A 23,560-nucleotide genomic window follows, 5' to 3' on the forward strand; every position below is an offset into this window, starting at 1 on the left:
TCTTCATTCACAATCTTGCCACGTATCATAGTTTCAATACACTTTATCTTGGTAATCATGTACTTTTCATGCATGGTTCATGTTATTAAGAACAGATCTTTCATTATTTAAAACCAAATTAAGACAAGAAAATTGTTCAGTGGATACGCTGCTGTAAATTTTAACATTGTTTAATAGAAATACTAGGTATAGTGGTCTAAGCTGAAAGAATACCAGTTATCACCCTTTCGTGTATAGGAATATCATCCTTTTTGTTAAAACATTTTGACTAATACAGTAAAATATATATTACAATGTCCCCCAAAACTTCTCATAAATCTAATTGGTTCAGTAACCAACATAACACAAAATATTGTTTGAAACCCCATCCAAATCCAACTCCTTGGCCAATGTCATGACTCTGCTAACAATTTCATTCTGCATTTATGACATCATTGAGTTCACAGTGCAAACATCTGTGCTTAAAATGGAGAACGTTTGTGTTGGCCTGTAAGCGCAAAATCTCTATTTACAGTATGTGAGCATGTGCATCGGCTAAACTTTGCTAGTAAATGAAATATGCTAATTGTTGGCATAGACCATAGTAAGCTGGAATTTTTCTTACAGTAAGCAGATTTCTGAAATTGGCCCCACTCTTGCTTGAATTTGACGTAGCACTTCAAAGCTCATCCATCATTACCGGTACTCAGGATTCAAGGCCCTATTTTATCAAGTACCATTCCTCCCTTTGTGTGTAAGTCAGTCTCAGTTTAAAAATAGCTAGAGTAAAACCTAATCATTTTTACACTTTGAAAGTTAATCACAAGTAAATCACAACTTCCATCGCAAGGAAAGTGGATGAACGAAGGCAAATCAATGCTGTGCTCATTCAATAGCTTGTGACTTGACTTGTGATGGACTTTCATTTGGAGGACTCGTAAGGACTGGTCAACACTTGGAATTGTGTTCTGCACACAGCAATGTCTAGTCAGTCCCTGATAGATTGATTTCAAGTTGCGTTCCCCCTGCTCTTCAACAAACTCAATTGTTTTCAAGTAATAAATTTTCAAAAAGTCTCAGTTTTTGCTTCCTTTTTGGACATCTGCAAACCTCTGGGAAAAAAGTTTTTGTTTTGGGCACAAACAGATATCCGCTTTGCGAGCAGACTGGTCCCGGTCCGTAAATTATAGATACTGATTGTGAGGCGGGAACCATGCTCCCCCGCGATAAAGGGAATTTTTGTCTTTCAGACAACAATTCGAAATTGTAAAGTAATAATTCAATATAAACGAACATGGGCTGATCTTTTTGGTTGATGTTCCATTCAAAAGTGAATTACTTTTGCATTTCTAAAAAAATGGCAGTTTAGAAAAGGAATCTTTTTTTCGGATTGAAACTCAAAAATGGTACGGGAAACATATCTTTCAATGATTCTGTGATCAGTCATGACTATTCCTTTCCTTTCTCCAAGTCATCTAATCTTTCTTGAATGCAAATCCTGCCAACTTAGAATTTGTTGATGATAGTAGTGGCCTCTTGACAATGCTACTGTCTTGACCTTTAACCTTGATTTGACCTTTAACCCTTTTCTCTGACCCCTGTGTTACTTCCCCATCATGAGGTAGTTTTCGTTTCTTCCCCTCCGTCAGTTCTGTTGTTTCTTGGGCAGCGTTTTCCTTTGGGTCTGTGTCGGCTTCCAAGGACTGAACAGACCGTTTGGCTTTAGCTCCCCAATCCTGTCAACCAAGCAAACACAGGAATACAGAAAGAATTAGGATAGTCCGTTCTTTATGGTTTGGTCAACGTGAGGCACTGTGTGATCCTGACAGCAATATTGAGGGGGGGGGGGGGGGGGTTGATTGCTTATGGTCGGTCTATGGGTTCAACTAGTGTATGGTATACTACTATTTGTGCACATTCCAATACAACTTTGTTGCACACACTGTGTGACATTAGTGTCAGGAATTACAGTGAATTCTTGAGACAATGCTACGTCTATTATCAGCATGTTCCTACATAGTTATAATTGTCAGAGATCTAGATAAACAATTCGGGTAGCCATACCTTCTTTTCCTCTGCTGGGAGTGACCGCCATTTCTGCGTTGCCAGCTTGATGAGATCAGACTCAGACAACTCGGGAGTTTCTTCAGCGAGACTGGCTTGATTCTCTGTCAGCCAATAGGAGAATGCCGATGGTGGTCTGGGGTGAGAAATGTATTAAGTAAAGATAAAATGTGGTGTCTAATCAAAGTAAAGACCAGCAACTCTTTGCTGTGATGTTGTCTATGGTGTTTTGTTTACCGAGGGGGGGGGGGGGAGGAGGGGGCAAATATCACCCACAGCATTTTAGGCATTTTGAATCCTGAAGTCCAGTGCATGTGTTATTTACAGAGCCCTATTCAATCAAACTATGGCCTACTCTATCGTGTCAACAGTCTTATTGGTCAAAATCTCAAGTACATAATTTGCACAGAAGCCACTTCCTATAGATGCCTACCACTGGCTGTGGTCAAGAAATTCCAACGTGTCTTACGAGTGGCTAACAGTTTTTTGATAGAAAAAAACCCACAAAACACCAGTTATCAATTTGAGTTGCTATTTTCTCGAGAGTTCCCAGCATTTTTTTTTCAAACAAAGTTCCCCAAGTTTTCCCTGATATTTTCCTGAGAAATTTCCAAAATTTCATGAGAAATATTCCCACTTTAACAAGGTTGCTTGGACGTCAAGAGGTGGTTGCAGCAAAGCAAATAAGATACTGATAATACACAAGCAACACGCGCTGGCCTCCCTTCTCCCTGTAGGCCTTATAGCAATCATTTCAGTCAGTCAATGGACACAACCTGCACATGGCACAAGATTCACAATACGCCAAACAGGTAAAAACCTGTCCCTTCTGGGTCACTGTCTAATTCCCCGAACTCTCCCTGATTTGAACTGTTTTTCCAAATTCCCTGAGTTTCCCCGACTTTAAAAATGGAAACTCATTTTCCAGGTTTGGCCTGATTTCCAGAGTAGCTGGTAACCCTGTATTGTCTGTCAGTCATGTCTAGTGTACCTGCTCACAGAATGCGTTTCCTATCTTTAAAACTTCTAGTCTCGGCATCTCAGAGATGAGCCTTTCTAAGTACTTTCTGTCTTCTTTCTGACTTACACCCTCAACACACAAACTGGACTCACTTGTTGACTGGCATGGTCTGTTCTGTTCCTTCCTTATTGCTCTCATCTTTCTCCTTCTGTCTTGGAGACTTCATGTTGCCAAACAGAGTGGACTGGGTCTTGCCTTTCTTCTGCTTTGGCTCTGAGGGTTTTTCAGGCGCTGCATGTAAAAATCATCAAATTTAAGGAATTTCAAGAAATTAGGGGTGAAAGCAGTACACTGTCCACTACATTTTTAAATCATGATGTTATGAGCTAACCATGTACCACATTTCGGAGTTGACCTGCGAATTTAAAAATTATATAAATTGGCCCAAAGATTTCTGCATCTGTGTGCATTATGGCATCATTTAGAAGTTTTCTCTTGTCATAAAAAATATCTGAAAACAAATCTGAATGATACACTGCTTAAAATTAATTTATTGTTAAAAAATGTGCACATTTGACAGGTAGTCAAAATACAAATTGTGAAAAATGATGCATAAAAGATATGGCAGATATGTTATGTAACACTCAGTTCAGTCTGCCGTTCCAAAGTCGCGCTGAACCAATAGTATTGGTTGACTTTTATGGATTTTTGTTTCAAACAAATTGTATGTACATTCATTTTCCATACCAGAGTCATTCTGAATAACTGCATGCAACAGTCCATTTTGCCACTCATCACTCCAGTTTGAGATGTCAAATGTTTCATGTAACTTATTCAAATTCGGTACAATTTGGTTCAGGGCGACTCTGCAATGCTGGTGTTAATGGCATTGCCCCAAATTTTGAAGAAATAAAACTGTCCAAATGAGTCCGAACTAATATGATCCTTGTCAATGAAATTCAACTTACGACTTTTGGCTTTGAGTTTGGTCAGTTTCTTCATACTATCAAAGACACTACTTCCTTTGCTAGCAACCTGAGATTCAGAACTACTTCTCTTGAAGGGATTCTTTCGGGTCTGGCTGCTGGGTAAAGCTGAAGTTATTACACCATCTGGGAGATAAAATGTCAAGATCATTGATTTTATTTCAGGGAATCACCATATTATCTCTCAAAGATTGCAGGTCCTGTTGGGTGAGTTGTGTACATTATGCTTGTTAAACAAGCAAAGTCATGTTGCTGTTTGAGAGCTTAAAGCTTAGCTCATATACTTCAAGTGGAAGCAAAGTAAACTTCATGACTTCCAAACTCATAGTTTCATCATGACATTCATCATTACATTAACAATTTGCTTTAATCTAAAATTGGGAAAATGAATGGACTAGCTTTAAAGCTACAGTCCATCATTTGTAATTTGTGCATTTTGTTCGTTTAAAGCAACAAAAGAGTTCAAAATCTAATGAAGGATACTGAGCAACTAACCTGATGAAGTTTCAGCTAAGCTTCAGCTGTACATTCCGAGAAAAACAGCATTCTAAGATCTCAATTTCAAATCAAAAGTTACTGAATCATGTTTGGAATTGTTTTGAATTGCAGCTATACGCGACGTCGCGCACTGATCCGACGAATTATAACAACCGCGCGCGCGTGTGCGTCGTTCCAATACTTGTGCGCGCTGCGCTGAATAACAAAACGAACTACTAATTTAAATTTTCCTACGGTGCTTCTTAAGAATCACCGTTGGAAATGCCTTCTTTCGTTGATTACTTCAAAATTACAGCTTCCCAGAAAGAATAATTTCACAGGGAGTTTAGTTCCCTTACTAACTTTCAACCAAGTTTGTTTTTCAACAATAATTACGCCAGTTACTTTTCGGATGGCTGCAAATGATGGACTCTAGCTTTAAGTCTCACTTCAAACTGTAGGCTAAATGCCAGTGTTTGCTAAACATTACTTATGTTTATCACAAGTGTGCTTCACCACAATAGCTTAAAGGGCAACAATTATGAACACTTGTCTTAAAATACAGATCAAATGTTTAATTTGCATTTTGAATGATACAGGGACCTGTTTAAATGACTGATTTAATAGAAACTGCTCTGCAATCAACAGTGTCAGCTAACCGCTCTGTGTGGATTCAGGCCGGTATCAAATCATGTACCTTTCTTAGGTTTGATGAGGATCGTCGGCACTTTCCTTGATTTCATCTCTGGCATTCCATCATCATCATCATCACATTCATCATCTTCCATCGCTACCTCTTCTTCTTGTGCCTCCTCATTGTCATCCTCATCATCTTGTCTTGAGGCCTGGTGGGTGGGAGCCTTGGATCGAGACAGTGTAGACCATTCCGTTGAGCTGCTACTCCTCCTGAAGAAAGTGGGTTGTAAGGACTCATGTTGTGATGCAGTCTTACTTTAGAACTTATGATCACTATGGCTTGCCCAATCAATATTAACAGTGATTGAAACATTCCAGGTCAAGGGCATTTTGGTGACTTTTTGGTTTTTATGCTATAAATTTCCATATTCATGAGCAAAAGTGTGATGTCATTTCAGGCAGAAACTACAATGTCACAGCTAGTTCAGCACCACAATTTGCCAGAATTTTGGATATTTTGCTGTTGTTAATTTTCTTTTCTTTGGTGATTCGTTGTTTCAGTACATGACAGTAAGCCAAAAAGCAAAGTTTTCTCACAATTGTTTTCAATAAGTAAATTTTGGGTTGGCAATTTGAACAGAAAACCCCTAAAGTGAAAAGTGTCTTCCTGAAATGACATCACAGCAACAGCGCCCTCATTTGTCAGGAAAAGCATGGAAAAATGCTTAATGTTTAAAACATATGGTTTTCCTACATTTAAGAGTAGAAAGGTGCACAAAATATGTCCCCAAGTAAGATTCATGTCTTGGGCCCTCTAATTTCTTCATTCTCTGATATGTCATGATTTCTATTCAACAAAGTTTCTACTGCTTTGAGTTCTGCACAAAATGAACTAAATCTTATTGCATTTTCACTGAAGAAAAGTAAAGAAATTAAAAGTAACTATGCTGAAAAGGACAACGTTTGAACTAGACTGCAACCAAACACACAAACTTCTGGCTGGACATCCTGAGCCATAAAGTTAAACATCCAAAAGTGATAACAGAGATCAACTTGGTCTTACTTTGTAGTGGTGGCATTCGAATAATACCCATCATGCTCCTCTTCTTCCTGCTCTGTTTCCATGGCAGCCATTTCTTCTTCCATCATTTGCTGCGCTAGCTGATTAAGTCGTTCAGCTAATGCCATTCTACGTGACCTACTGGCATATTTGATTGCCAAGGTAACCGCATGCTGTGATGTCATGAGTTGACAGATCTCAGAGGCTCGGTATTCTCTGTCAGTACGACATGCCAACTGATGGGAGCAATGAATTAGTACAAAAAGTAAGCAGAGAATCACCAGCTTCAGTTAAAAATATATTCAACATTGGAATTGTTGACCATCTTGTTCTATCCTATCTTAAAGCAGTAACTTTATGCAATGAAAAGAATGAAACTTTTCAATTTTGCATGAAATGGCCAACACTGTCAATGGCACATCAATAGACAGGTATTTGTTTGACAAGCAAAGTATTACAAATTGGTTGTCCTTTGTTCTTTGTACAATTTCCAGGGCAGAATTTAATGCCATTTTGAGGTATTCACTCATGCTACTTGGGTCATTCCATAAATTTGGGGTCCACTTTTTCCCTGCCCCTGTTACATCTGACATGTACGATGTTTGAAATTCTGGATGCACTCCTTAATACATTTCCCCTCTAAGAGTGATTATGTAAGGCAAACTACATACCAAACAAATGAGAATAGTGTGCACTCATTTTGAAGGATTCTTGAGCAGCAAATTACAAAGTTCAAAGGTAACAGGGACAGGAAATATGTCACACTTTGGGCCCCTAAGTTACAGAATGACTCACTTAGAATGAGAAAAGGGGTTAAGAGTGTAATTTTCTGGAGCTTATATCTTAGACATTACTTAGGCTTGAAGGCTCAAATATGACGCAAGTTCCACAGATAGAATAAACAAACATATTTTTGAATGTCATCATAGTTTGATCCTTATGCTTGGACTCTCACGTATCAATTTGATTCTAAGACCATTAAGAACTATCAGAACCAGGCTACATTGAAATTATCTGGCCATGGCTTGCAATTTCCAATGAGCCTCTTCCTACAGACCCATGTGTTACTGCTGGGCATAGCCGAGTAATTCGGATGTAGCCTAATGCCATAGCTAGGGCTCAATTCAATGGGAGACTTCTGAGACATTTGTGGAAGCAAACACACCTGTCCTTTTTGCATTGTTTGCATCATATTGAGCATGAGCGTTTAAACACGACGTAATCAATTGAAAAGGACCGGTATGTTTGCTGCCACCATCGTCTCAAAAGTCTCCCATTGTGTATTGTATTTAACCCTTACCCTAATTGTTGGGATTTTCTTAGTTTTGTTTCACATGAGTATCAAGTCCATTGTTTTCTTTATTGTCAATAGCAATCCTGCTTACCGCAAACAGTTTCATGATGTTCTCCTGTTTCTCTCTGTCGGTCTGTGCCTGACTCATCTCATCAATCTCATAGCCTTGTGATGCACCGTACTCGATGTGTTTACTCAAGGCATCGGCTCTCCAGTATGCTTCCTGAAAAGCAAGTCATTCAAATAATTATCACATATTCTTCAAGCACTTTAGAGTATGTAATACCCCTGATTGTCAGGCATATAATCTTTCTTGACTTCTTGGCAGTTTACAAAGGCAGGCAAGCGGAATTGGACTGGTGCATGAACTCAAGAGGGCAGTATACAACTAACTCAGAACAGAAATAGGAGGGCTCTTTATGTTAATGGCATGAACAAACCAATGGATCGATCCATTCAGCCCCGCCCCATGTTTTGCCCCATCACAGAGGTGATACATGTCTGATATGCGTGCACATGTATATGACATGTGCAGCTGGAACATGCAATGAGACACTGGAGAGGCTGTTCACATGTTGCTGCTCACGTGTGCAGTGGGTGGGGCTTACTGGATACGTCTATTTGCATCACGGTCAAACCCTGCTCCCATCAGTTGCAAATGCAGAAGATCAACTAAAAATCTAACAATCAAAACTTGATGAACAGGAGGAAGTTCAAAAGTTTTTTTCTCTAACTTCCCAACGGAGGCTAGAGTGTGTCCTTCAAATGTCAATAATATTCCCTGACCCTTAATCTTCCGAAATCCTCCAGGAGTTTTGCAGAACTGCAGAAGGTAGAGCCCATCCAATGCAACAGTACATGCAGTTTGATTCTCTTCAGGAATTCATTTATTTGCAACAATTTTCCGTTTTCCACCTACGTTTCCAACCGTTCATTATGCCTTTTTCTTTTCATTTCCATTTTTCGTTATGACGCCTCTATGTAAAACGGTCCTGTCATGTAAATCTCTACTGACCTCCATAATACCCTTCTCTGTATCCAGATCACATAGAGGTACTTGGAATGGTAGGACCATGATGGAAGGTCTAGGCAGAGTTGGTGGGAAGGCTGCTCCCTTACACTGGATGCATCGTAGCTGCTGTGGGCTCTCATTCAAACCAACCACCCAGAAATGGTCTGATCGACTCTTGCTCTGCAAACAGAACAAAATCATTTATTTATTACATGGAAATTGTGTTTTAGTATACATACTCCATAAAAAACCTGGACAGCTAACAGAAGTGGCCTGATCTAAATTGGAGTAAAATGGTTGGGAAAAAATTGCTAAAATTTTGTCAACTTTTCATTGCTTTTGATCGAAAAGGTATTTATGAATGGGGGATAATTGTGTGATTGAGCAGTTGTAAACATGATGCTTAAAACCAGGTAGAGGCCAATAATCTACAATTTGAAAACTCTCCACTCCTCAAACAATGAACAAGCAGTCAGACAATTCATACATGATCACTTACATGATTTTTAGTATTAGAAATCTGTATCCATGACAACAGAGATCGATTTAGAAGTCTAACTACTCCCTCTGAGTCCACCGTGCATGGTGTCCCTTCAGCTGAGAAACTGTTGTTAAGAAAAAAAAGGAGAAATAAAAGTTTACCAAGATTGACAGATGTATTAAGTTCTGGTCATTTTTTTGTACAATCTTCCCTTAAAATAATGCACCAATTACACCAAGTCTTATGAAGCATCTAGGGTCTAACATATATTATATATACTTTCCAAGTTTAAAACCTCCACAGTTCATTGCAATTTAGGGCAGGCTGTCTTATTCAACCAGCTCCTATAATACTTCAATTAATTTATTATTTCCAGAAGCCTACTACTCACCCCAGCCAGGCTAGCGTAGCCTTTGGACTCACTGGTAACCTATCACCTGAAACGACACAGCGTTTCCTCTTCCCACCAATGTGTAGTAATTGCACTCCTAGACACTGCTCGCCTGGTACACCTGAACAGGGAACCAGTCATATTATCGCATGATAACTGATGCAATACTGAAAATGCATTGGACTATTGATTGTGCACAAGTACATCCACAATGGTGAAATAGACAGATACGACAGATGCTTAAATACCATAGCAACTGTACTATGTGTGGCTGGCAACCACATGTAGAAGCTGAATATTAAACTGAAAATAAGTTCTGTATAATCGGGGAAATTTTTGTTTGGGAAAATTAGGTTTAACTTGAAGCGACTTCTAAATGTCCCTTCAAGGTTTTCTGCAAGTGTCTTCTGTACTCTGGAGCTCTTGTGTGTGGTCATGACAGAGTGTGCAATCTACTGTTACTGCTTTGTCTTCCTCCAATCCATTGCGTGACAACTTCTAAAATAAAAGTGGCTTTTCCATCCAGCACAATGGTGCAAGCTATTTAAGGTTTCAACAACTATCTGAAACCACTTGAGGTTTTTCCAACTCTTGCACAGAACAACGTGGATGTATTACCAGTTCCAGCATGGTACACAATGATGAGTTGGTTGCCGTGACCAGCTAAGCAGACTACCGGGCCAGGAATGGCAAGTATCTCTCTCTGCATACCACCGATGCTAAACAGACGAACTAAACGTTTGTCAGTTGCTACAGCTAGCCATCCACGACCAAGGGTTAGGCACTGAATAATTAAAGAAATAGAAAGAGCAAAAAATAATGTTTGCTTATAGACCTGAATGAATCAGGGCACTGTAATGAGGGGTTATAAACAGGCCTGAATGTTATTGACGCAAACGTTATTGACCTAAGTTCACTCATTGCTTCATTTAAAAAAACACTTGTACAATCTTTAATTTCATGAATGAAATAAAGTTACTTAATTACTTCAATAAATGGAATTTGTCTTGTGTTGGTACCCAGAAAATGGCATCAGAATAAGGCCAACTGAAGTCAGCAACAAATGTAAATTTGCAGTGACACCGTGTGAAAGAAAATACCTGTTTGTGAGTTTCTGTGGTTCTGACAAGAACCAATAGGAACTAAGCATTTTGGAGAGTAAGCTTTGCCCGTCATCTGGAGACTATCAGGGAGTGTGTCAAGGGCTAGACGTGATTAGCAAGTGTGCTATTTTCTAGCGCTTTTTACCCATTGTAGATTTGTTGTCAATTTTCTATGAATTGTTTGTGTGAATCCTATTTTGTTGCATCCCTTGGGTAATAAACCAAACCAAACCAAACTAGAAGTGAGGTTTATGACGGAGGATTGGAAGTGGTGAAGCATGTAGGTGTATATTGATCTTGAAGAATGAGGACAATTGCTGTGTGTAACTGCAACTTAGACACTTTGCTTCAAAACAGGTACAACAAAATCAAAGTAAAGAGATATTCCCCTTGTACTGAAGTGGCATCTGATGTCAAAAATCGATGTGAACAAGTGATGGAGTCGACAGATTAGTTCTAGATCAGATGTAACTGGTTTACCTTGATATTTTCTCCCTTTGGCAATGATGTCGTCCATTCCTTCTGATTGTCCCAGGAGGCGAAGTGATAACAAACTAATTGGCTGGTAAACAAAAATAAACAAGTCACTTTTAATACATCCTTGAAAATCATGAATTATTCTAAGACAGCGAGGCCAGTGGGTTTTTGCTCCAGGGCACCATACACACTCACCTCGCAATAACACCATACACACATATGAAAACAGTGAACCTGCAATACATATTTACATTCATGTAAAGCACTAGCATGGTGATCATGATGGAGCAGCCCATGCACAGTGATCCCACACTCACACCAGCTGTACACTTGGATTTTAAGCTATCATTCACCACACAATGTGATATGACTCAAATGAAAAGTGCCTTTGCGGTACATAGTGCTGTGGCCTCGTGGTTAAGGGCACTGGATTCGTGGTCTGCGGGTAAAGCTGCAGGTTGTGGGTTCGAGTCCAGCTTGGAGTCATGGTGCGTGTGCCCTTGGGCAAGGCACTTTGTCACTCATTGCTTCTCTCCACCCAGGAGTAAATGGGTACCTGTGAGGGCAGAGATGGTTATTGTGATTGAATTAGCTTCCTTGGGCCTAACAGGCTGCATGGAGCTGTATACTCCCCAGGGAGCTGAGATGGTATTTGGAATGTTTCATGGGCCCAATGAGCAGGGGTAATAATGATGGAGCGCCTTGAGCACCAGTCCTGGTGGATACGTGCACTTTATAAATACCCACTATTATTATTATTATTATAGACAACATGATTTCTACAAACTCTAAATGCAGTGGGTAAATTTCCAATATAAGTCAGTCTCAAGTTAAATAGCCAACTTCATTAAGTACTGGTAAATTTCACAGCTGATGCTAAATTCCCAAGCAAATGCTTTTTGTTTCAAAACATGACCCCTTAGATCATCTTACCTGGGTACATCTCCGTTGGTCTCACTTCCTAACAGTACAGCTTCAGCTGAGAGATCCGCCATTGTGCGATTCAGCTGGTTGTCAAAATGCATAGCATGATGAACGGACGTGTCATGAAATTCAACATCAATAGAAGATTCATCTTCAGTGTCATAGCAACGGATGATTCCAATGGAATTCCACTTCTATAAATTAAAACAGAAAAAAAAATCTGCAAAATGTATTTGAACTTATGATCGCTACTTGTTTTGCCGAGTTCAATGCTTTTAGATACTGACCATTCCAGCAAACAAAAACACCAAACCATTACTGATTATAAACTTCACTCACGCTCAGTTTAAATGTGCACACTCACTTCACTTTCAACCAGTACATTAGGTCAGCTGTGTATGAAATGGCTATGTCAATGGCTATGTCAATGGCTATGTCTATAATGGTCAGCATGTTTCCATGTAGCTGTAACTGGTGGAGACCTAGACAATAGCTAGACAAGTGACTTAACAAAATGTGTGTGCACATCAGATTTAGGAGCTGCAAGTGTGGTATTACCCCAGGATAGTCTTCTAATTCTGGTTGCCAGATAAGTTTACAGGACTATTTGGGGTTTTTTTTATTTCAAGAAGTAGAGTACTCAAAATCTATTAGGTTTTATCTGATTATTACACTTTTGGAGAAAAAGTGACAGCCCACGCTTAATTCAACTCTACTTTCATCATTTGTGAGGATGAGACTGAACTCGGAGCAGGTTGTAGTGAAGAAAATTGAAGAAAAAAGGGAAAAAAACGCAAATTTATTGATATTTGTAACCTATGAGATGTCTGCTACACAAATTTTAAGAAATAGTATAAAAATTGAGGAATAAAAGTGTTTTTAAGGAAAATTATCAGGCATCTTTCATTTTCACGACTACAATAACTAGAAACTTTAAAAAACCCTTTTCTCAGTAGTTTACTTTTTTGACATGTTAGTAAATGCTTACTTTAAGCAGCCACAACTTATCAATGAAACGTCAGATTGAAGTGCAACAAACAGTATTGTAAGGAGATTTTGATTCTCTTTCCTAATACCTGCAAACCTCATCTCAATCTCTGCCCAGTTCTGTCTCACTTTGCCAGAATGCCTCATATTTGACAATCGACATTTATTCGACAAGACAGTACTATTTTCACATTCTCATACATTTAAAACTACAGCAGTGTTCTGGATTTAATTTGGAGCTAATATGCCTTGTTATTTGAGCTATTATTCAAAAATGTCCATTCTTTGATCATAAAAACATGCCAAATTGAGTAATTTCTTGAGTAACATCTTGAGACTAGTTATCACTCCAAGCAATGTGTTTTCAGGTAATTGCAAATAACATGTGTGCTTATAGTAGCAAGTGAAAATGATAAGACAGCCAAAAGCTATAAGCACTTACCATGAATCTACTGGCTAGGTGTACTGGGGTAGCAGCAGGAATAAATGGTTTCTGTAGGGGTGTGGGTTTAGGCCCTTCAGCAATAAGCACTTACCATGAATCTACTGGCTAGGTGTACTGGGGTAGCAGCAGGAATAAATGGTTTCTGTAGGGGTGTGGGTTTAGGCCCTTCAGCAATAAGCACTTACCATGAATCTACTGGCTAGGTGTACTGGGGTAGCAGCAGGAATAAATGGTTTCTGTAGGGGTGTGGGTTTAGGCCCTTCAGCAATAAGCACTTACCATGAATCTACTGGCTAGGTGGCCTGGGGTAGCAGCAGGAATAAATGGTTTCTGTAGGGGTGTGGGTTTAGGCCCTTCAGCAATAAGCACTTACCATGAATCTACTGGCTAGGTGTACTGGGGTAGCAGCTGGAATATATGGTTTCTGTAGGGGTGAGGGTTTAGGCCCTTCAGCAATAAGCACTTACCATGAATCTACTGGCTAGGTGTACTGGGGTAGCAGCAGGAATAAATGGTTTCTGTAGGGGTGTGGGTTTAGGCCCTTCAGCAATAAGCACTTACCATGAATCTACTGGCTAGGTGTACTGGGGTAGCAGCAGGAATAAATGGTTTCTGTAGGGGTGTGGGTTTAGGCCCTTCAGCAATAAGCACTTACCATGAATCTACTGGCTAGGTGTACTGGGGTAGCAGCAGGAATAAATGGTTTCTGTAGGGGTGTGGGTTTAGGCCCTTCATAAGTAGTTGGCTGTGGTACCATGGTATCCATGGTACCTGACATGACACTAGCACCATCATCACCAGCACGAGAACTGCCATCTAGTAAGGAAACACACAAATTCAGCAATACAAGGACATCAATATTAGGTTTTGCCCTTCACCAACGTATAAACACTGTATACTCAGTGTGTTACCTTCCGAGTGAAAGTTGGAAAAATCACTCGGGTGGGACTCGAACCAACGACCTCCTGCTTTCTAGTGCAGACGTCTTACAACTTGCCCACCGAGCTTACGGGATCGGTTGGCTGGTTCGAATCTGATGTACATAGCAGCGGGTACTGCATTTAACTATTCATGAAATGGAATTTTTGCGTCGGGGTGATGTAAATCAATATTAGGTTTTGCCCTTCACCGACGTATAAACACTGTATACTCAGTGTGTTACCTCCCGAGTGAAAGTTGGAAAAAATCACTCGGGTGGGACTCGAACCCACGACCTCCTGCTTTCTAGTGCAGACGTCTTACCACTCGACCACTGAGCTTACGGCATCAGTTGGCTGGTTCTTATGAATAGTTAAATGCAGTACCCGCTGCTATGTACATCAGATTCGAACCAGCCAGCCAATCCCGTAAGCTCGGTGGTCTTAACTTTTGTGTTTGAGCGGAGAAAGTTTATCCTCCAATTTGAAGTATTTCATGCTTCATGTTAGTAATTGTGGAGATTGAGTTGCTGTGCAAGACACCCAAACCACTGCTAGGAAGTGATGTACAAATACAATATTACAAATGACTCAACACAAACAGTGTGCATTTTCTAACCCATTGAATTGTCGTCATCTTGTATCTGCATGATACGTTTATGTTGCGTCGCTGGCATGACATCATCACCATCCTCTCCCTCATTGGTTGGTTTACCCGCAGCGTTCTCAACTTCTGCTTGAGTGACAGCATCAAGAAAATCTTCATCTACTGCATCGTCGTCAAACAAATCAGCAGACTGCTTGAAGACTTGAACCTGGTTGGAAAAAAAACCAAGAATATGAGCCTGAGTGATTTGTTTCTAACTTTCACCGGTAACACACTGAGTATACAGTGATTCAACGTCGGAGAAGGGCAATATCTAATACAGTGTATTGATTTACATCACACCGACGCAAATTCCATCTTATGAATAGTTTCACTGCAGTACCCGCTGCTACATCAGATTCGAACCAGCCAACTGATCTGCAAGCTCGTTGGTTGTAAGACGTCTGCACTAGAAAGCAGGAGGTTGTTGGTTCAAGTCCCACCCGTGTGAATTTTTCAATTTTTCACTCGGGAGGTAACACACTGAGTATACAGTGTTTTAACGTTGGAGAAGGGCAAAACCCAATATTGATTTACATCACCCCGATGCAAATTCCATCTTATGAATAAGAATACGAGCATCAAAGTACTCACATGAAGTTAGAATTCCAAATCAGTGTATGAGATTGGACTTTTGGACCTTACTGCACCGCCCACAAGGTACATCTTTCAAATCAGACATTCAGATAAATTGTGATACAGAAGATTACAGGTTTATATAATTACTAATATTACAGGCATGCAACTGGGAATTTAGAAAAAATACGAGGAAATTCCAAACCACACATGACTTTGTACAGTGTTTTTCAATTTGTAATGGCATTCACGATAGGTAAAAAACGAGGAAATCAGCAGATCCAAGGAAAAGTTGCATGCCTATAATAAGTGTTTCAATTTAATGGCCATCAAAAATGTTTAAGAATAGAGGAATCTGTTTTCTGCCAGACTAAGAACTTGTCAACATTGACGCATCTCCAGGTTTCAACATCTTGCTTGCATTGTTTTGTCCTTTTTGGCCTGAATTGATTTAATCCACTGACACATGATCATGACTGTTTTGGTGAGGTTACCGGTGAGGCATTTTTCCTGTCCACGTTTACATGATCTAGCACACCCACTTGTCCAAAGACAGCAGTACAAGCAATTTCATTATGAGTTTTGGTTAGGATACCTGTGTTGTAGTTTTTCTGTCTGGGGGTATCACATTATCTAGCACACCCACTTGTCCCATGACGTCAGTATACGCAATTTCGTTCCCGTTGGCAGGATGCCAAGCCATGCCGCATATGGCTAGACCTTTGTTGTGCTTGGTTCTGAAAGAGAGAAATAAAAATATCCGGAGTTCTTTAAAAAGATAAAACTCTTCACAGCCTTGTTTTCAGGTGTCTTAGAAGAAAAACACACTTCTTTCACCAAAGCTGACACTCAAATACTATCTGCCATCACTTAAACAAATGTTAAGTAATCAATTACGGCTTAAGAACACAAGCACACATCTCTGCCTGCTAGTACTAACAAAAAATATACCTATTCTTATCTCCTACTCATGAAAAAATGCCATATACTCAATTTTATATCAATCACTTATGAACTGACTTGTGATTTGACTTGTGATTGGCTACTTAGTACTTCTTGTGGGTATGCATGTGAATATTTAGTTTATTGGAAAATGGCAATTTCGCCTTGTGGTTTTCACGTCCAAGGTTTGAGACACACCACCAAATAGCCAATTTTAACGCTGTGAAACAAATACGGGTCAAGACTTCAGCCTACACCTACCTATCTATGCACTCTCTTGTATTGACGTCCCATATACAGATATGTCCATCAGTGTTAGCTGAAGCCATGAAGTGCCCACAAGGTGACCACGCAGTGACTGAGATGAAACCAGTAACGTCTTGAGGTGTCAGTGTGAAGGCCAAGTCCCAGGAATCTCGCTCATAGATGTGGATTTCTTTCTCTACAGGAACGGCCAGGAACTGACATAAAAAAGACACGGCAAGCCTAGTAAAGCTGGTCCCAGAGTGCACACAATTCTATTCAATTGATTGAGAATGTCTATTCACTGAGAGTTGTTCCATGCATTTGGCCTACACAAAGGGCCAGATTTAGCCCATTCATTGTGTTATAGGGTAGTAATATTTCTAATGTTTAGGCCAAGGTGAGACTGAAGTGAGGTACATAGAGGCCTATAGGCTTGCCCTTCTGGGACCAAACAAACATTGGTGTAAACACCCTGTGTTGGAATGTTAAATGTACTGAGTTCTTACTACGAGACTCCAATCCTGTCAACTCCCCAAACAACCAAAACACAACCATCAACACTCTCAATTTACTAATCTTCAACAGCATGCAAAAACTTGGCCATATGATGTATTTTCTAAGCTGTCATCTGTCTGCTCTCCTTTGTCTCTCGGATGCATCTATGACGTTCCAAATAGATCCAACTTAACAGTGAAACTCACCTTTCCAACCTGTGGTTTCCATGACAACCTACACAGTGTTTTTGATAGGCTGGAAAGAGACAAGGTACAAGATTGATGTTACTTTATATTGCCTCCAAAGTATAGATATTTAGCCATTCATTCTTGTGATATGAAAAACAAGTTCTTGCACTCTTTAATGAAAGCTTACTTAAAAACAAGATTTTGGTAAACGGTGTTCTCCTCAGAAAAGGTGTCACATTTCCCGGGTAAATACTTCATCTATGACGACAACAACTGCACAATACCATCTTTTGTATCCTGAAGTATTCATCTTTTTAACAATTTTGGAACAAGTACATCTTACACCTGGAACATTCGCGATTTACATGCCAACGGGTATTAATGCCCGTTATCACGCGTCTAACCAATTAAAGCAAGTCCACTCATACCATACCTGACATCACTGCATTTAGGAATGAGTGAGACTGATTTCTCCCAGGACTGGTCTGCAATGCTCCAAATCTTGAGCGTTCCATCACAACTTGAAGATGCCTGGACAGAACAAAATTTAAAAAAAACCCAGATTTTGATGCAATGCAACATTTCTGCAACATAACAGTCTCTGTTTTACAAACGGATGATTTTTTTTCAGATTTAGGGATGATGCTACTACAAAGAACAGTTCAGTGGAAAGTATTTGAGAAGGAACCAATCAACCATTATGCAATTGTTGCAATACTGGAAACACTTTGAAATAAACATGGCTGAATCCTAGACATCTCCAAAATAAAAGATAAAACCAAAAAACTTGCATATGAGACAGTGATGAATGTGCTACAAGAAACCAGTTCAAAAGTGAGCAGGATTTGGTCCTATGTTCATTTTTTCCTACCATTATGATAAGGCTATTAAATGAGCAAGTCACATTAAAGCACACTGAAAGTGTCATATTTATTTGTAATATTTTCCAAGCACAACTTGGACGAGTCCACGTCTATCCAAGTATTGAACAACAGGTCCATAATATCTCAAAGGACTAACTCGGCTCTTTTTCTATATTTTACACTACACAGTTAAAACCATGTCAGTTTGAACTATGTATTAAAAAAAAATCTTAAGGGCAATTCCATGGTTACTAACGTTACATTTTTGATGTACTTTTGTGTTTCCTTGGGCTGTAATTACCTTACTGACAAGGTTTAATAACTGTTATCCCCATGGTAGATAGAGTAGACCTAGACCTACCTAAGCACCAAAGATGACATCCAGAAAAATGTGTTACGTATGATAAACAAGACACACAAAATTGGTTACTCACGTTACGAAATGTAACGTGAGTAACCGTGGAATTGCCCTTAAATACAAATATTACATACAATGTACTCATGTTTGGGATCGATGGCCACACTGAGAACTGGTGCATTGTGACCATGAAAGGACTTCTGATTACTGCCTTCAATGTCAACATACTTCAAGGTGAAATCACTGCAACAAAATGGAGAAAAACAAGGTTGTAATAGCTGTTGATTCTCTACGAAACCCTAAACAAAACTTAGGAGTAATATTCTGCTATTTTAAGGGTAACTTTTAGTATTTTCATGCAAAATTGCAAATAAGTCAACAGACCTGCAGGCCAGGACATCAGATCGTCGGTTGCACCACGAAGTGACGTATTGTGTGCACAAAGGCCATAGAGGATACGTCACTTCGTGGTGCACTGAAATTGAGATAGGGTGTACAACCCGTTAATCAATTTATAATATTATATCCATACTTTTAGGTGTAAATCAAAACATTCCATTGGAATAGACAATTCCCTCTACAAGACCTGCCCAACACACACAAAAAATGTTTTTTTTCCTGAGTTTACCTGGCACCTGCGAGTAATTTCTCTCCATCCTCACTCAGACAGAAGTGAGTAACAGGAGCAGTGAATCGGGTCACAATCCCATCCGCGCTTCCCTCTGGAAATGTATGAGCCTGGATTGTGTTGGCTTCTGAGGCAGTGTACAGTCTGTTGTTCTGTAGACAAAATCAACAACAAAACAAAACAAAACAAACCAAAAATCTAAATGTTAGACTTTTATAAGATGGAATTTGCTTGCCAGGATCAGCGGGCTGGCAAGCTTGGTAGTGGAGTGGTAAGTCATCTGCACTATTAAGTAGGAGGTCATGGGTTCAAGTCCCACCCAAGTAAGCTTGTGAATTATTTTTCGCAAACCCTCAGACAACACTAAGTATACAGTGTTACATCAGCAAAGGTCAAAACCCAACATAAAATTTAAATGTAAATTTGTAAGACATCAAACAGCACAAGCCACAAATGGATTGTATCCTGAATTTGGTTCTCAATGCCTCTTGAAGCATTGGCACAAATTTGTTGATATTACCCCAGACTCACATGCTGCGATGATTCTTCACCAAACTAGAAACAAAGCCAATGTGATTTTGACTCAATATGTAAAGACAAAGAACTGAATTATGATTGGAATGAAAGGGTTTTCCAAATGTCACTGTCTCTTTGTGATTGTAGCTCCCTAGGTACTCCTGCTCAAAGATTTGGGTATTTTCATTTGGTTGAGAAATCTATGACTTCTTAATTACTCTAAAGCCATAGACCAAGCTCAAGTGGGAGCAGAAGTTCAAAAATCTCTTAAGAATGTCCTCCATCTCTTTGTATGTAGATACCTTCATTGCAATAGCATAAGCAGCATCACCGACGTTAATAGATTCAGGATCGTCATCATCCATACTCTTCCATATTCGGACGTCACCATCACTCCCACATGTCAAGATATGATTCCCCGTCTCTTCATAACAGACATCTGTTTGTCCCTCACTATGACCCATCCGCATCTCTTGTTTGTTCAGCGGCATCTTGACAAAAGGCTGGAGGAAAAACTAGCCTAAAAAAGAGAAGCAATTACAAAGTGAAAGTTTTCCTTTCTTGTCTGACAAGGACAGAAAAATGTAACACTGTGGAGAACAAATTGTAGGGGACAAAATCTGTTTGTTGTACCTTTATTGGTCGAGAATGCATACATGCATTGTTTACAATGGTTTACCTCGTATACAATGCGCATTGCACGCCCAATCTAGAGCCTCCACGTGGGCTCGTGACTGAGAACTGCATGCAACGCGCAACGGCTCAGTCTCATGTATCAGCAGGAAAGCCTGTAGTTATCAAGGGTTACCACACTAATTTCTTGGATGATAGTAGGCACGAGTTCCATTTATCGTTTTGATTTACATGTATTGGCACGACATAACAAAACAATTTTTGACTGCTGTGATGTGGGATTAGTCCGAAAATTTGGGACTCTCAATACTGTGTATGAGAGTCCCAAAACTTAAGGTATCCATATCGTGCAAAACTTTGTGCTGCATGATAAAACCAGTGTGAATCAAATTTGCAAGCTTCTTACTCACTACAGTTTCTTCAATAATCCCTGAAACTTCTGCCTAGCAAAGTTGCTGTTGTGAGCATTGCATCACCAAAATTTCAGCTTTTAATTCTAATTTTGCAGAGAGTTATCAAAATCCATACGTGAGACATCACATTGATGTGTACTGCAATGCATTGTGCAAAAAGACTCCTCAGCTATAACATTTTCATCTTGTAGATAAAACAGCGCCCTCTTGTTGATCTGAGTGAATGCAAAATGTTTATTTTTTAGCAGAGGGCGCTATGTTCATTTGGCCATTGATTAAAAATTAAGTAAGCTGCATGGCTCTTCCTACACCTACCCAGAATACATTGGGAATCACACACCCATTTCCAGAGCATGGAGATTGACGTGGGTGGTTTTTGAACTGCCAAAACCTTGCCTTAAAATTGGATTTAAGGTCTCAAATTTTGCAGGTGACATGCTTGCAACTATAGCATTTTGATGTATGTGTTGTGTGGGCATTAATTAGCCAAATGGTGAGTAAAAAAACGTCAGTAGTAATTTTGCACGTTTTTATGCACTCACAGTCCCAGTCTGATGTGGGATATGCCGTTTATATACCCCCTGGGGGGGGGGGGGAGGGCAAAGCACCCTCGGTTCATCTGTGCGTGCTGTGTGCTATGCACCCGTCGGGTGTTAAAAAATTACACATCCCACATCACAGCAGTCAACCATTATTAATCTCTGGTGAACGTATACTGTACTGTACAGTATACGTTCACCAGAGATTACATGTAGCTGTGTACAAAGTTTATACTAGGATTGTAAGGCCCCCAAAAAAGGGAAAGACATAGGCCTACACGTATGTCACTTTTCATCAATCGATATTCAAACGCCAAAAGTTACTTTCTATGACTATGGTTCTTTCATCTATTTTCCCTTCTCGACTCTCACTCTCTACCCATCTCCAATCCTCTTTTCTTTATTTACCAATTACCTACTTCACTGGGATTTGAACCCGCAATCTTGATATTTAACCACACCAGCCTTATCCGCTACACTAGTCAAATGATCGTTCCCAGTATCAGTAAGGGGCTAGCTGAAAAGGAATGCCATGTAAATCCGAAGCAGAACTAGACTAGGCCTAGTAGTATCCAAATCTAGTATAAGTAGTAAAGTAGTATCCAGAGGGCACTTAGTATTACATAATTAGTTATGCACAAGGCGTAGTTAGGCTGAATATTTTGTAACAATACTCGTTACAAAACAACTAGGGCCTATTTCTCAATCCCTAAAAAAAATCCCCGCGCATGCTACTTAGTACTACTACTAAGTACTAGTGCTAGTGCTAGTCAGTGCATTGACAATACATTGTCATGCCAGCGCCAGGCCCAGGCCCCCCTCCCTGTCATTCACGGTCATTGTCATGACTCAAGCTGTCATAATTACCTTAGTTGCTCCGAATTAATTAATGTCAATGAAATAGCCTGACATCTGCGACTCAGTACTGAATTTTACCGTTTCTTGAAGTGTACACCAAGAGTAGGCCTATAGATTCCGTCCAGATTTCCCGCGAAATCAAAACAATGGCGCGCCAAAGTTGTAAAAGCCTCAGCGATAGAGGGCGCGCTGTGCCATGATAGTCAAGATGTTCGATAGCGCATCCCAATCTACCTGGAACGGTTGCGGCAAAGTTCCTTAAGTCCCGGGTTAACAATCCCGGGACATACCGTTATTTCGTTTTACCGTTTTGGATTTCCTCAAAAACAAAGACAGTAAACGCACCGTTGACCGTTTTTTCGTTTGACAGTTTTGTAAAACGGTCAAACGGTATTAGGTCACAAAAAACAATGACCTTTTTGTTGTTTTTCTTAATTGTTGAAAGCGATAAATGGTTAGTTGCTTCATTTCAGAGTGTTGTTTTACAAGAACATGACAATGAAAAACGGTCAATAGTCCTGTCGACCATTTTTTGATTTAGGTTCGGCAATTAAGCAATACACCTTAATGTTAATGCGTCCTCATGGGATCGAGTCATTGCCTGGGACCCAAATTACCCTCCTCACATTTCGTTCTCACGACATAGTTTTCGAACTGGCTATTGAAGAGCCGCGCCGAACTCCAATTTCCTTCAAATATCTGCAACTTCTTCAAACGTATTACCATCCTGTATCCATTGTAAAAAGTAACGTCCTCCCTTGAAGTTTTCCAGCGCCATTTTTGCTTGCAACTCTTAAGCCCCACCAACTGAATCGCGTGAGAAAGGGGTCAGGGTCACGCCAGGAATCATCACACCACGCATTATGCCGAGGTAACACTTTTTCATGTAAAGCATGTTCCCCCCCCCCCACCCCCCTTGCCCAGCACCACAAAATGCACCACGGACTGTTCACTATGACACTGAAATAAAAAAAACAGTCTGTATTCAATACTGACCGTTTTGCTGTTTTTCAAAGTTATTTGTGTAAAACTGTAAAACAAAAATCATTGATCGTTATGCTGTAATGAATTTTATTAAACTTATAAAACAGAGAAACCGTATTTATCTTAATACCGTTTGACCGTTTTACAAAACTGTAAAACGATAAAACGGTCAATGGTTTGTTTACTGTTTTTGTTTTGAGGAAATGCAAAACGGTAAAACGAAATAACGGTATGTCCCGGGATTGTTAACCCCTTACAATCTAACATTTTCCGTAACATCTGACTTTGCCCTATTTTGCTAAAAAATGCAAGGTTAACCCCTAACAATTCGATTTTTTTCATAATCATCAAATTTTGCCCAATTTTACAAATAAAAGCAAGGATAACCCCTTACATCTGAAATTTTCCAGAAACATCTGATTTTGCCCTAATTTGGCAAGGTTAACCCTTTACAATTTTTGATTTTTCATTCAAATTTGAT

At 39.7% G+C, this 23,560-nt stretch overlaps 1 protein-coding gene across 2 annotated transcripts; it reads right to left on the bottom strand.

The window, feature by feature from the left end:
- Positions 1-154: 154 nt before the first annotated feature.
- On the bottom strand, positions 155-22,269 carry LOC119718787 (WD repeat and HMG-box DNA-binding protein 1-like). 2 transcript variants are annotated; one of them, XM_038188210.1, is made up of 23 exons: positions 22,174-22,269; positions 19,955-20,172; positions 19,137-19,288; positions 18,643-18,751; positions 17,721-17,818; positions 17,306-17,354; positions 16,620-16,819; positions 16,012-16,153; positions 14,814-15,009; positions 13,933-14,093; positions 11,855-12,039; positions 10,925-11,006; positions 9,960-10,125; positions 9,342-9,462; positions 8,969-9,074; positions 8,473-8,649; positions 7,549-7,680; positions 6,167-6,399; positions 5,165-5,373; positions 3,973-4,116; positions 3,157-3,295; positions 2,044-2,179; positions 155-1,715 (listed from the first exon to the last, which is right to left on the bottom strand). In XM_038188210.1, the coding sequence occupies exons 2-23, from the start codon at positions 20,141-20,143 to the stop codon at positions 1,455-1,457; spliced, it is 3,387 nt and encodes a 1,128-aa protein (XP_038044138.1). In that variant the 5' UTR covers positions 20,144-20,172; positions 22,174-22,269; the 3' UTR covers positions 155-1,454. The 2 variants fall into 2 exon arrangements, with proteins under 2 accessions (XP_038044138.1, XP_038044137.1); XM_038188209.1 differs by having other exon boundaries at positions 22,105-22,269.
- Positions 22,270-23,560: the final 1,291 nt, after the last annotated feature.

Source organism: Patiria miniata, unplaced genomic scaffold (assembly GCF_015706575.1).
Source record: "Patiria miniata isolate m_02_andy unplaced genomic scaffold, ASM1570657v1 HiC_scaffold_7, whole genome shotgun sequence".
Lineage (NCBI taxonomy): Eukaryota > Metazoa > Echinodermata > Asteroidea > Valvatida > Asterinidae > Patiria > Patiria miniata.

What these genes read in the sequence shown, in the direction of transcription:
- LOC119718787 (XM_038188210.1), bottom strand. Translation starts at nt 20,143, where the DNA reads ATGCCGCTGAACAAACAAGAGATGCGGATGGGTCATAGTGAGGGACAA. An exon ending in ACCAACGGAGATGTACCCAG is followed by an intron (nt 11,007 to 11,854) that starts GTAAGATGATCT and finishes TTTGTTTACCAG; the next exon opens with CCAATTAGTTTGTTATCACT. An exon ending in TTTCTAATACTAAAAATCAT is followed by an intron (nt 8,650 to 8,968) that starts GTAAGTGATCAT and finishes TTCTGTTTGCAG; the next exon opens with AGCAAGAGTCGATCAGACCA.